This window comes from Leptosomus discolor, chromosome 15, assembly GCF_034619465.1.
Source record: "Leptosomus discolor isolate bLepDis1 chromosome 15, bLepDis1.hap2, whole genome shotgun sequence".
Classification (NCBI taxonomy): Eukaryota; Metazoa; Chordata; class Aves; order Leptosomiformes; family Leptosomidae; genus Leptosomus; species Leptosomus discolor.
In genome coordinates, this window is record NC_141405.1 from 14,282,506 (window position 1) to 14,296,134 (window position 13,629).

At 52.8% G+C, this 13,629-nt stretch overlaps 2 protein-coding genes across 3 annotated transcripts; both read right to left on the bottom strand.

The window, feature by feature from the left end:
• Positions 1-2,621: 2,621 nt before the first annotated feature.
• On the bottom strand, positions 2,622-7,132 carry CDK3 (cyclin dependent kinase 3). Its single transcript, XM_009956912.2, has 7 exons — positions 7,002-7,132; positions 5,941-6,018; positions 5,443-5,563; positions 4,740-4,910; positions 4,209-4,310; positions 3,248-3,451; positions 2,622-2,858 (listed from the first exon to the last, which is right to left on the bottom strand). Exons 1-7 carry the CDS (start codon positions 7,127-7,129, stop codon positions 2,733-2,735), a joined length of 930 nt encoding a protein of 309 aa, XP_009955214.2. The 5' UTR covers positions 7,130-7,132; the 3' UTR covers positions 2,622-2,732.
• A 2,755-nt stretch (positions 7,133-9,887) lies between these two features.
• Positions 9,888-13,447, bottom strand: TEN1 (TEN1 subunit of CST complex). 2 transcript variants are annotated; one of them, XM_086473672.1, is made up of 4 exons: positions 12,393-13,447; positions 12,115-12,272; positions 11,024-11,031; positions 9,888-10,789 (listed from the first exon to the last, which is right to left on the bottom strand). In XM_086473672.1, exons 1-4 carry the CDS (start codon positions 12,596-12,598, stop codon positions 10,658-10,660), a joined length of 504 nt encoding a protein of 167 aa, XP_086329798.1. In that variant the 5' UTR covers positions 12,599-13,447; the 3' UTR covers positions 9,888-10,657. The 2 variants fall into 2 exon arrangements, with proteins under 2 accessions (XP_086329798.1, XP_009955213.2); XM_009956911.2 differs by lacking the exon at positions 11,024-11,031 and having other exon boundaries at positions 9,888-10,794.
• Positions 13,448-13,629: the final 182 nt, after the last annotated feature.

A 13,629-nucleotide genomic window follows, 5' to 3' on the forward strand; every position in this document is an offset into this window, starting at 1 on the left:
AGCCCAACAGCCCTCGGAGCACAGGAACACGGCCAGGTGAGAATCGCATCCCGGTGCAACCAAGGAGCCCTGGACCAGTGCAGTTCCCAGCAGTCCTCGGGTCCCAGCTCCTCAAAGCTGCTGGGATCAGCCTTGCTGTGCTTTGGCTTTGCTCCCCTCAGCTGGCTGAGAGCAGGGAGTATCCATGGGCATTGGGGCTGTTGCCTTTCCTGCAGCTCGGCTCTGACCAACAGGTGAGTTTGCCGTCAGCCTTCCCCTCGCCCAGCTCCGTGGGGCAGGGTGCTGGGCTCTGGGGCTGCCCTCCTTCCAGCTGCTCCCCTGGCAAATGAGGTAAAACCCGTGCCTGTTTTTAAAGCCGTGTGGTGTTCACGTGGTGACTCTTTCCTGAAGTGCTGATTAAATACTCTCTAAAACTCTGTAGCTGAGGAACCAGGAGTGCTGGTAATTACGCAGTCAGTTAATCATTCTGGATAAAGTGCTCCCTAACTGCGCGGTGGGAGGTATTTACCTAGGGCGGGGTGAAGGTGTTACGGGACGATTAGGCGGCGGAGCAGTCTCCCTTGAAGGCTGCCTGCCTTTTGCTTCTGAAAAAAAGCCCCACTAAAAGTCCTTTTCTTTGCTGTCAAGTGGTCCTCGCTGGCAGAAAGCAGCTCGTATCTTGTCCTCCTGCTGTGTCTGTAAGAAGCACCGTACAGCCATGGGGCTTCCCCAGAGCCCAGCTGTCTGGAGGGCTGGGAGTTGTCAGGAGGAGCCAGGGAGTGCTTTTCCTCCCTTCCCGGGCACAGGGCGATGGTGCTGCATTGTGGCTTTCCCAGAGCGGTTATTTCAACACAGCTGTTGTTGGTTGCCTTCGCTGGCAGTGGAGTTGGGTCATAAATGTTTGAAATTCAGCCTGTTGCTTCATTTTGTTGGGCTAGATGAGCTGTAGTGGTTTTATTTCTGTTTCTGAGCTGGATGAACATTCTTGGTATTTATTTCTTAATGCAGATCTTCATAAAAAAACACCCAGACAACTCTTCTGCAAACAGCTTGTCTGGCACATCACCAGCATTTGTTTGCGTAGAGCGAACAATGGAACATTGTCTGTACAAAACGAATTGACTTTAAAACATGTATGCGAAGGCAGGGAAACGATTCCCATAGCAGAATTCATCCATGTCTCACAAACAGGCCCCTGCAAGCTGGGTGTCGTGATACAGAGGCCATCAGAGGCTGCAGGAGCACAGCGGGGCTTCCATCTTCCTGCTACATGGCTCTCAAGCATAAGCCCAGCTCCCTGCTCAGTCAGAAAACAATCCCTCCCGAAAACGAGCAGGTCAGTTCTTTCCAGGCAGCCACTCCAGCATGACTCCTAACAGCTTCAAAAGCAAACCAACCCCCGCAAAAAACCCTGATTCTAAAGGTTTCTCTCCCCTGTGCAAATTCTCTGGTATCTAGTAGGTGGGGAGGGAGGTTTGTGCCACAGCTGTGTGTGCAGCCACCTCTCTCCTTTACTGCATTGTTTATCTGTCATGAAACTCTAGGAATGCGATAGCTTTTGAGAGCCGTCAGGTCGTGCTGGGATCAGTTCTTAGGATGGCCGTTAACAGGAAGGCACGTGCACAAAAAACGGGAGCGCAGAAGTTCGGCTTCCCTAAGTTAAAGACTCAAAAGACAGATTTTTAAATAAGTAGAACATAACTCTCAACTGGTTTGTGGCAACCTCTGATGGAAAGCAAGCGTATCTTACCATACCGAGACAGCGCTGGGCTGCAGAACCATCAGCCCCTCGTTCCACACCAGAATCGAGAGCACGTCTCTGCGCCTGCCAAGGATTTGGGCTCGAAAGGATGAAAGAAAGAATGCAGGAGATGAAGGGAGAAGAGCTCTATGGAAAAAAAAAAAGGCCCAGCCAGCCTGTCCTGCGTCACTAGCCTGCTGAGCTGCGCCAAACAATAACCACCGAGGTTTTCTGACAAGCCTTTATTTGTTTCAGTGCTGAAAGAAAAGAAATGAAGATGTCAAAACCACACCAAAAGTTAGTGACAATTCTCCAAACGTTTGAACAGCACACATATTTCCAAGACAATAAAGCGAAGGAAACAGCAGTACATCTGGGCTGATGGGGGAAAGCCGGTGTTTCAGCTGTTGCTGTTTCCAGCCACATGCACTAAGTGGATCTTCTGGCTTCTTGGTCCCAGCTAAGGCCCAAATCAAGACACCTGACAGTGCTCTTCACCTTGTGAAAGAGCAGAATGTCAGCTCTGTTAAACAGCTCGGATTAAACAACTTGTCTAGTGCTGACAAGCCCAGGCTCCAGCAACAGCAGCAAAGGGCTGAGCAGACAGGCGCTCCCCTGCCCAAAGCGGAGTTCCAGCACGCCCTGGCGTCAGAAACCATCGACAACAGACCTGGGGATGCTCCAGTGCTGGACACACAGAAATCACTGTGTGTCAGCTTAGCTCGCTAAGGCAAGGACAACCTTCTGAAAGATGCTCTCCCATCTGCATGTCAGTCTTTTATGCTGACAAACACCCCCCACCCTTTTGCACGTGACCTCTTCAAAACAGCTCTGCTGGCTGTAACCCAGACAAACTTTCCCCAGCAACAGGCTGAGAGTCTCTAAATGCAAGAATGCCCCCCTCCAGGCTCCTCAGGAGAAGGAAGGACCCAGCCAGGGTCCTGCTAAGTGCCCCAAAACAGGTCTGCACTGCTACCCAGAGATGCAAGTGCACGGGGAGAGCTGGGTCTTCTCATCTGCAGTGTCTCTGCAGCACACGTTGATCTTCAGGGCTCTGAGGGCTTCTCCAGTAGAAGTACTGGTGACTGAGGGCTGCCTTGGCTGAGATGCGCTTGCTGGGATCATACAGGAGCAATTGCTGCCAAGAGAAAAACCCAGTAGATTTAGAATTTTAGAAACCAAATGATTGATGGTGCCTGCATGTAGATGGGCCCAGATGCAGGTGTAGGTCCTACCTTTTCCCCTCTCTGGGCTTTGGGAGTAACCCACAGCTGGAGTTACTGTGGGGATTACACTAGAAGGGTTCCTTGACCCTCGATGCAGTGGTTTCCTAGAGGAACCTGCAATGACAGCCCTGCTTCAGAGCCAGGACTGAGCCCTATTCGGTGTCTCTGCAAGGGCGGAGATGAGCATTAGAGCCAGATCAGCTAACGCGCTTCCAGCTAACCAGTCCCAAGTATCGCTGTTCTTTGCCCAGTTTGAAAAGGTCCCATCTGTCCCCAGGTCTTGTTCTGAGCCCTCACTCACCACCAGCAAGTCTCTACCATCTCGATCTAAGTTGGGAGCAACTTCCTTCATCTCCTTCCTCGCCCACCGGGGAAAGTCCCGCTTGTAGTCAGGCAGCTGGGTCACCCCAGGCCAGGTCAGCTCGGTGGGAGTGCCCAGGGTGCGAAAGATCCGGAAGAGCTGATCGATCTCGGAGTCCCCTGGAAACAGGACCTTCCTGGTCACCTGGGGGGGGGGGGGGAAAAAAGCCAGTTCCCTCCTTTCCATCAGTTGTGTGTCCTGTTCCCTGCTGCAGGCAACCCTCTGCCCCAGCAGATGCAAACAACTGCGCAGACCAGGGCAGTTACAACGCAGCGATTCTGCCAGGCAGTGGCTGGGAAAGTCACGGGTGCCTGACTGCTTGTCTCCAGCTCCTCTCCACGGATCCATGCTCCCCTGAGGCTGTGCCTCTTTCAGCCAGTCCCTTATCACTCTTTGTCTCCAGTTTCTTAACACCCACTCGTGCAAGCTAGCTCCCTCCCCGCCTACTCGCCCAGACTCTGCTGGGCTGCAGCTTGGGATAGTGCTGTTACACCACAGGGATAACAAGAGCTCTTCAAAGTGGAGTACGGACCCCTAGGAGATACACTCTGCCATGCTATGAGACTGCTAATTCTCTGCAGCCCCCTGGGGACATCTGCAAGAGAGTCATCTCCTCCCAGGATCAAAATGCTGCAGCAACAAGACTGAAGTTACCCCTTCTGCGTGGAGAGGCATCACATTCCCATGTCCCTGGAGCTGCAGCCAGACTACAAAGGCTTCTTTGCTTTCTGCCAGGCCCCTGAGGGTGGCAGATTTCCTTCTGAGCCCACAGCTAAGGATCAGCTAACCCACAGGGTGGGACCACAGTATCACAGACGTTCTCTCTTGTCCCTCCTTTCCCGCTCCCCATTGCAGTTGCATCCTCCCTGCTCGTTACAGAGACTATTTAAATCCGTTCTACCATTTCTGCAAAGATGCAGCCGATGCTCCAGATATCCACAGCAGTCGAGTAGTATTTGCATCCCAGCAGTATTTCAGGGGCTCGGTACCACAGAGTCACCACCTGGTGAGGAACCAACAGACAAGTGTTGTCTTGTTTCCCTGGGTGAAACTAGAGGCGTGGGATTCTCTCTCCTCAGCAGCAACGCAGTGACTGTACAAACTGGAGTGTGCCGAGGCCGTGCTGAATCAACAGACACTTTAGTGACAGTAAGATTGGGATTAGCAGGTCATTTGTCAACAGAACACTCTGGAACAAGTCAATATACCCTGTGCAGAGAAGGTGGGAGCCCAGCTTGCAGGCAGGCTTCAGTAGAAGCACTCGGCACACTGGGGGGGCATGAGGTGACCCCTTAGCTGTGGGTTAGCTTAAGAGTGTGTGCCTGGGCACAGCTGTGCCTCCGTTATGGATGAGTAATTTGTGATGCTGCTGTTGTGTACCCACTATGGATTGTGTACCCCACTCTCAGGTGGCAGGGAGCCTCACCAATACCTCATGAGTATATGTGCGCAGGGGGACCCCGAAAGCTCTTGCCAGTCCAAAGTCAGCCAGCTTGATCGCTCCGGCTTCGTTAATGAGCAAGTTCTGCGGCTTCAAGTCCCTGTGGATGACTCTGTGTGAGTGGCAGAAGCTCACACCCTGCAGCAGCTGGAAAAGGTAGTTCTAAAGAGAGAAGAGATTTCAGATAAGGCCATGATGAAACCACTTTGGAGGCTGGAGTGTGCGAACCCATACACTTTGGATCATTTATAGACCTGAATGGGAAAAAACCCTTTGCTATAATGCAATACCAGGCTTGTGGGCCACTACTCGGAGATATCCACAAACTGTTCCCACCCTACATGGGGACAGAGACTCCGCTCCAAGCAGCAGCAGTCCCTTCCACCCATCCATTACTCTGTACAAAGGCAATTAGCAATAAGTCCCTCAGTTGTCCTTTTAACAGCAGTTCATTTTGCAGCAGGATTGGCTGGAGAGCCTGGAAACAGCTGGGAAACAAATGTGCTGAGCAATAGTGCCATGAGGTTTTTTCAGCTGAAATGTTTGAGATCTGAGAGGCTGAATGCTTCCAGACAAGGATGAATCTCTTACAGATGCAGTCTGGGTAAGAGCAGCTCAGTGCCGGCTCTGCCCAGCAGAAGGCAGCAAGGACACATGCTCTCTGCCCTGCCTGTTAGCACTCCTTCCACTGTACCTTGACCAAGCTTAAAGGAAGCTCTCCAGTTCGGGATGAGTCCATGTATTTCTTCAGGTCCTGATTCAGATACTCAAACACTAGATAGAGCTTCTTCTGGCTGTGTATGACATCCAGGAGCCTGCAAAAGAAGTACAGGCACTCCCTTCAGTGCCTTTCAGCACCTTCTCCAGACCTTTGCAATTACCCAAACATCCCTCCTCCCACAGCTGCCTCTGCTCTGTGAGTCCTTTGGAGCAGACAGAAGCGGATATAAAAGCAGCAGCTAGTATAGGGTGGCAGCAGCTTGGATTAGCCTTTGTTGTGGGAATGAAATAGCAGTGCTACGAGCTATCGCTGAGAACCAGGGAAGTAGCTATTTCTGCATTTTCCAGTTTATTTTGCCCCTGTCTGTGCAGTCAGGGAAGGACAGAAAAACCCCTCTTGCTGCCTGTAACCGGAGCTCCCTGAGCAGAAGCTCATCGATGAGCTGGTGGGGAGGGTTCATCCAGGTCTTACCTGACTATGTTGGGGTGCTTCAGCTCCTTCAGCAGTGAGATTTCTCGGATGGCAGTGCTGGGGACGCCCTCCGTCTCCCTGCAGCAGAGACAGGCTGTACAGCACCGCGTCCCCCAGTGGGATCCCGCAGCCCATCGGGGTCCTGTGTCCCTTCTCCCTTCCATTGTACCCCATCACCTGCCCAGGGGAGGGTCTCTCACACTGGGCACCCTGAGTTTGGGACGGAGCCGTGTGTGGTGTGGGCTGGGTGAGGCAGGGGAAAATGGAGCCGTGGGGAAGGAGAGGGAGGGGGTGACCTAGACAGTGCAAGCTCTGGGGCAGAGCTTGTTTGGGAGCTCCTTTGGAGAAGCAACAATGGTTTAAATGCCCGAGCTTCATTTTTCGGAGGTGGGGGCAAATGAAATCTCTTTGCCCCTCAGGCAGCCACCTCCTCTGATCCTGAGGGGCCACCATGGGGTGCAGTCCCACCACCATGGCCCCTGGTCCACGCTGACACCCCTCATCATGGAGATAGCCCAGAGCTGACCCAGGGGAACAGTAACGAGCTTTTATCTGCTCAGTGCCCACCCTGGAGGGGTTGAAGCTGGCCCTGCCGGGAGGCTGAACCCTACCAGGCCCCAGCACTAGATCCCTGAGGGAGAGGCCACCTCCCAAAATGGTGGCTACTTCCCCCTGCCCTGCGCCACGCAGCCAGGGCCAGGTAGAGCTGGGTCAGGCCCTAGCTGCTTGCATGAGGCAATAGAGACTTTTTTCTTTTCCCCTCATGTCAGGCTTTTTTTGAGCTTTTCACACCATTTTGGAAGCTGGGCTGGGCTCAGGGGCCGCCCCCGCTCTCTCCCGCGGTGGGGCTGGGGCACTGCTGGGCTCAGCTGGCGGCCACCTCACTGCCAGCCCCAGAGGAGCCATTTGCCTTCCTCACCCCCCCCCCCCCCCCATCTCGCCTCAGCACCTTCTGGGCACCACGCAGAGGAGGCAGCCGGCCTGGTGCCATGGTGGGCTGGGCGGGCACTGGGCTGGACTGGGCCATGGCAGCCTCAGGGCCGGGGCTTTGCCCCACTCACGCGTCCAAGCGGATCTTCTTGAGGGCCACCAGCTGCCCCGTGCGCTTGTTGCGAGCCTTGTACACCACGCCGTAGGTGCCCTCCCCGATCTTCTCCACCTTCTGAAACACCTCCTGGAAGGCGTCCATGGCGCTGCCTCAGCCGTGCGATGGCAGCGGGGGTGGCTGGCGCTGCTTTCTGAGGTAAAAAAAAAAAAAAGGAGGGAAAAAAAAAAAAGGAGGGAAAAAAAAAGAAGCACCCGAAAGTGTGGTAGGTGTTGTTGTTTTCCCTCTGTGTCCCCTGAGCTGCTTTGGGGGTCTGGGTCCCCCCTTGCTGCTCCCCCAGCACAGGGACCTGCCTGGAACTGAGCAGCCGCAGGTAGACAGGGCTGCCTGGGCGGGCGGGCGGGTGTCTGGGGGGACTGTGGGGTGTCTGGGGGGGGTCTTTGGGTAGACCCAAAGAGCCGAACACGCCATGCACCAACCGCCAAGGACTGGTTGCTTGCGACCCAGGTTTTGTGGTGTGCTGACTAGAGCAAAAATTGAGTAAAATGAACATAAATAAGTGCTTCGGGCCTGCGGGAAAGGCAGCGGGGACTGCAGAGGGCCAAGGGAAGCTCTGCAGCTCCTGGTGTCGAGGGGATGCGGTGCACAATTCGGGTTCCCTGGGACACGCTCAAGTCAAACACACAGCAGAAATGTCTTTTTTTTGTTCAGGGCTTTTGTTGTTGTTGCTGTTGTTTTTATTTTCAGTTTCGTGGGGTTTTTTGTCTTGCACAATTGTCCCTTGAACTTTCCCCCCCTCTCTGTGGGCTGCGCTGCTTGGTCAGCCTTTTGGGGAATGTCCTTGAGGGGGGATTAATCATTGACTTGACAGCTGACAGAAGACAAAATTAAAAATATATTACGCATCGTGGTACCAGGAAAGGTAGAGCTACAGGGACTGTCTTCTGGAGGGCTCGGGGGCTCCATGTCTCTGGGTGGGCACAGCAGGGCACAGCAGCCCACTGGCTGCCTGGGTCCACAGTGCAGAGCCCAACTTTTAGGTGACCTAAAAAGGACCAGTTTAGCCCGTTGCTGAGCCACCAGCTCAAGATCTTTTTTAAATTGATCCTGATTTTGCCAATTTGAAAGAACCGAAGCGTGGTTGCTCTGTGGCTGAAGAGGGATCCACATGGCGATGGCAAACTCCTGTGTGGGTTCTCCAGTGGCTGGTGAAGGTTGAGCTTGCACTCGTGTCTCTATCTGGAGTCATTGCCAAATTTGCTCTCCTCTTCCTGGCTGGTTGTGCTGTGGGGTTTTTTTCATAACACCTGTAGAAACCTGGTATTTTGGATATTCCTAGTCCTGGTATCTTGGATATTCCCAACTCTCTGGCAAATCTGACCATTTGGATAAAATTTAAGCATGAAGAGCAAGGTAGAACAGACAGGAGATAGGTGTAAACATAAACACATCATGACAGACTCGTCACTTACAAAACCAAGTTAAAATCTTGCCTCTTGAGATCATGTTTTTGGACTTGGGCTGAACAGAGAGTGTGCTGAGGCTGGGCTTTTGGATCGCTGTAACTGCGTGAAGAAAAACATGAGGTGGAACTACGATTAAAGATTATAGCAAGCACTGTAATTACCGAGCTATCTCAGGCCCTTGAATCAAGCCTGCTGGTAACAGGGGACTTTTTGCCAATACCCGTTGCATTTTGATCTGCTGCTGTGCATTGTACCATTTCAGTCCTTCTGAATATTTCACCAGGGAATCTGAGCAAAAAGCAGAAAAGGCTGCAGGTGGCTGAATTCCCCTGCAAACCACAGTCCCAGCTCACTCCAGGTCCGGGGATTCCTATAGCACAGGAGAGTCTTCTCTCTCTTGCACTAACATTTTATTCTCCTCTCGTATTAGTGATTTTCTGTCTTTGTGTTGATGGTTTAATTCTGTTAGGTGGGCCTGGCACCATGTTCTTAAACCAGAGTGGCTCTGATGAAACTTCATCTCCTCTTGCAACTGTTTGAAAGCCAAGCACTTCCTTACACACCCAATTGTGGAGAAATGCTAGGCTTGTGAGGTCATTATGCCCTGGACAGAGCAAGGACGAGAGCTGAGCAACATGTTCATCTGGCAAAAAAACAGCAAAAGGATAAGAATGCTGGTATCTGCTCCTCTCTTCTACAAACCTTGTGAGGGGAGATAACAGCTGAAAGAGAGAGCCTTGTGGCAGCAAGATAGCTCTGTTTTGGGTAAAGAGTGCAGCAAAACTGTTTCAGCACAAAGCTCTGAAGGTTACGATGCCTGGAGTGAAACTTTTGCTTAATTATCTAGAAAATTAATATTACAGTTAAGACCCCTGCTTATGTTAATGAGAATTACAGCGATCATGTTATACATACACGATTATGTTACTCCTATGAGAGGGGAAACAAAGAATTAGAGAATAGAGAGGAGAATAAGGGGTAAAATCAGGAGAAAGGGACTGAAGATCTAGAAGAGACGGTTGATGGGCTGTGCTCCTCTTCCTCCACCCAAGGCAGGGACGCCTCCTCAGTAAGAATTGTGCTTTCACCCCTGGCAAAGAATACCCGGGAACACTTGGCCAGCACTATTATAATGTATTAGCGCTGTTGCAGTAAGCGCATTTATCAACAGCAACTCCACACCTGTTATATCTGTTGCCTTAATAAATTACTTGTATTTGCAACTTTGCAAAACTGTTTCAGTGAAAGTCCCCGAGAGGACTCTGACAGGCAAACATCACATCCTTACTCTTAACGTGACACCAGTGCTTACTAGAAGGAGGAAAATTGCCTATCGCTAAATTTTCTTACATCATCCACGGGGTTTCTGCAGGGCCTAACGCATTTGCCTTAACAAGAGGTTTTTAATCAATAAAAAGACAGGCTGCCTTCTCTTTTCATCTTTATTTAGGAAAATATCAATCAAAGCCTTTAGATGCTTCAAAAAAATAGCGATTTAAGGTCTCCTAAACTTCGTTGTGTCAAGGAAGAAAGTCAAATGGTGGTTCTCAGGGCACTGGAAATATTTTAGCGTTAGTCAATAACCCCCCTCGGACACCAGCTCCTGAAAACGTGAAGAGGCAGGTGCTACTGAAAATAGTGACTCTTTCTTCTTCTTCTTTCTTTGTTGGTCAGTCCAGGTATGTGAGTGTTTTGCCAGGAACGCTCCTGTGCGGCAGCTGAGTCACAGTAACCAAGCACGTGCACTCACAGACCTGCAGCCGCCCGGGGCTCACGAACTTTGCGCTGATGCCCTTTACCTCCCATCTGCCAACAGCCCAGTAACCCGCTGCGCTTTGCCAGCGCGTGTGGATGTGAGCTGTTTAACTCGAGATTCGAAGCCTTCTCCTCTTTGTGATGTCTCCAGGCCTCGTCCTACAGAAGGACCAGTATAACTCAAGCCCTCCCTTTCCTTAAGCACCCTTTAAGCAGACAACAAACCTGCTTCCCTGAGCTATTTTCAGTGATGACACCTGGCGTGAACGGATAACGCACAGCCACATACTGACTCACAGTCTTCAAGTGTTTCCCTGTGCAGTGACTTGACTTTGCTGTTTGCCATGGCAAAAAGCAGGATGTCGCAAACCCGCCTTCTAAATTTACTTTTAACGTATTTGCGGCAAATGGCAGTGCAAGGACCAGCGTGTGGCTGGTCCCAGAGCTGCTGTCAGGACGTGCTCTTTCCCATCCGCTCCTGCCTCTCACTGAAGTATTTCCTCTGCTCCTGTATGGCTTGTTCCAGCAAGGGCACATTCATCCCTTCCACGCAGGTCAATATTCGTGCCTTTACCACGGGACCCTCACCTGGGAATACAAACAGGAAATTTCTGTAGAAAGAAAAACAAGAGCAGCTCGGAGGCAAGCAGAGAGGTTCCCTCAGGCACCATACGGCCCCAGCTGGCCAAATAAGCATATCCTGAGAACTTGCAGGAGATTGGACCGGCTGCGTGCCTCCGCCAACGCGAGCAGCGGGCCTGGGAGCAGGTTAATTCAGGGCCTCTGACCTGTTGGCCACCAAATGCTGGTGACTGGCACTGCGCTCTCCTTGCCCTGGGGAACGCTGAGGCCAGGACATGTCGGTGCCAGCGCCTGCCATGCAGCACCTGTCTACTTTGTGGCTGGATGAAGTTTGGTTTTCCCGGTGTAAAAAACACCAGGGATGGGTCTAAGCTCATTTCGGAATGTCTCTGTGCGGCCAAGAAGAGGACAGAACAAAGCTGGGCCTAGAAAGTGCTCAATGCTGACTATAACCAACAGTTCACTGGTGGCATTCAAAGGGTAACACGGAGCTGCACAGAAGGGGGCCAAACCTTGGTGACGCAGCCACCACCTCAGCCTGCTCCCCTTCCACCCCTGCAAAACGGGGCCAACTCATTCCTAAGCTGCGATGACCAAAATAACCTGTGATTCCAAAGGAATTTTGCAGCAGTGGCTTAGCAGGTCACTCACTAGATGCCACGTGCAGTGTGGCTTTCCACATGCTGCTGAGGATTTCAACGGCATGAATGCAAATGCTCGTTATCAGGCGTGGCCAAGACAATGCTTGAGATTTGCTCCACAAATCCCACGGATCAGCCAAAAACAACTCCCCACGCAAAGCACCGTGCGGCTGGAGTAACGCCCAGGGCACCCAGGAAAGGACACATGACAGAGCCTGCCTGCGTTCCTCACGCCCTGTGTTATATCCCTGTGGCAGGGATTTAATTAGAGACTTTCAAGGACAGCAAAGACCAACCCAGCCAGCTCACCACGAGGGATTGCTGCAATCGGCCCCGTTTGGAGCAAAGGCGATGTGGTGGCTGGCAATGATGCCAGAAGGCTTCAGCACAAGTTTCACAAGCTCAGCGGTGCCACCGAGGCGCTTCTTGTTTCTAATGAAATCCGTGCCAGAGCACCAGATTTTCACCGAGATAAGGGTGGCTCTTCTCACAGTCAATGGGGAAAGACAGGCTGCTCCTGCCCTGAATCACACGCTCGTGTGACAGGAGGCAGCCACACGAGACGAGGCTGCCTTGCCCCACGCCAACCTCAGTGACCATGTGTCTCACCGTGCGCCCAGGGAGCCACGAAGGAGCTGATGAACCACGAACAGCAGCAAAGGGCACTGGTTCCTGGAGCATTTACCTTCCCTGTGTTCAGCCTCTCCCAGGACCATGTAGCGAGATCCCAGCTGGGCTTGGAACGGCTCCACAAACTTGGTGTCGACACAGACCTGGTACTGAGCTGAGCTGTGCTGAGCGGTGAGAATGGCTTCGGATCGGGCCAGGTCATAGCGGCATAACCTGGGAACGATCGGTTTGGGAAGCTCAGCGGTGCAGCGGTACAAAAATGACAAAGGGAGGGGGGTCAGCCAGTGAAGGAGAAAGGCCTGGCCTGCAAGGAGAGCGGGGTACCCTTCTCACCTGCCAAACGTCCTCAGCGCCTCCCCCTCTGGGACCGAGCTGTTGATCTCCCATGGGAAGTAATAAACGGCAGCACTGGGCAGCATCTCACAACCGCCGTTGGGCCTGCAGTAAAGCAAACAATCCCAGTTCATGCCACTCCAGTACCTGATCGAGACACCAGGTGACACTGCCCCAAAACACCTTCCTTGCCCGGGGACCTCCATGGGGCTGCAGGAGCTTCATAGCTTCCCTGCTGAGTCCTGTTTGCAGCTCAGTGCAAGTGCCAAGCCCCATCCAGGCATAAAGAGGGGCTACCTTCCCCCACCGCAATCCAGCATGAACAGCAACAGGCAGCCCACCAGATCCTCCAGGTCTCCCCCAGGCTACGGAGGGGTTGAGAAAGGTTAAGCAAGTGGGAAAAATGGTGATTGAGAAGTTCAGACAGTGCGAGGGACTGAGATGCAGGAAGAAACCCAGCTGCTGGGGTGATGGGGTACCACGCAGCAAGATTTAAGGTATGATCCCGAGTCTGTTCTCATGCTGCAGGATGAGAAATTTTGGCAGTGTCTGATCCTGCAGCTGGAGAACAATTACTCTGATACAGGCGAGCCTGGTTTCATCAGTAGTCTAGTAGGGTTTAGAAGACAGCGATGAGTGACAATGATTCACCCCAAGACAAGACTCGGGTGGGACGTCCTGGGAGCTCCAGTGGTGGAGCAGGGCTGGCACAGGGCGGGCAGGCACAGCGCAAAGCGCGCAGAAAAGCAGGAATGCAGAGCAGCTTCGGCAAGGTCTTAATTCTGCCCAGCCAATGCCGTAGCCAGGCAATCCCAAAGTGGTTTCCTTTGGCATCATTTTCCCTCCGCTCTCCCTTGCAGGGGGCCTGTGTTCGCCGCGTTTCCATGCTCCATTTACCGCTTTTCTCTCTGGTTTCTTGCCCCACTGGGAGGGACCCCAAGAGCTGCACGATGGCTCAGGCACAGACAAGTAGGGCCACCCCGACGGGTTCAAGGACCCCCAAGGCAGCAGCGGGGACAACGCTGCGCTGCAACCCTGTGGCTTTTAGTGCTTGGTGCCCCTTGCCCACCCCACGCGTTGCTCAGAGGGTTGCCACCTTGCGAAACGCCCCACCGCCATGCCGCGGAGGACTGCCGTGGGAGGCCACCGAAACCGGGGCGATCCTGACTCGCCCCTTCTCTGCACATGCCCGAACTCTGGATCTGGTTGTCCCGCGGCCCCACGCAAGGCTGTGCAC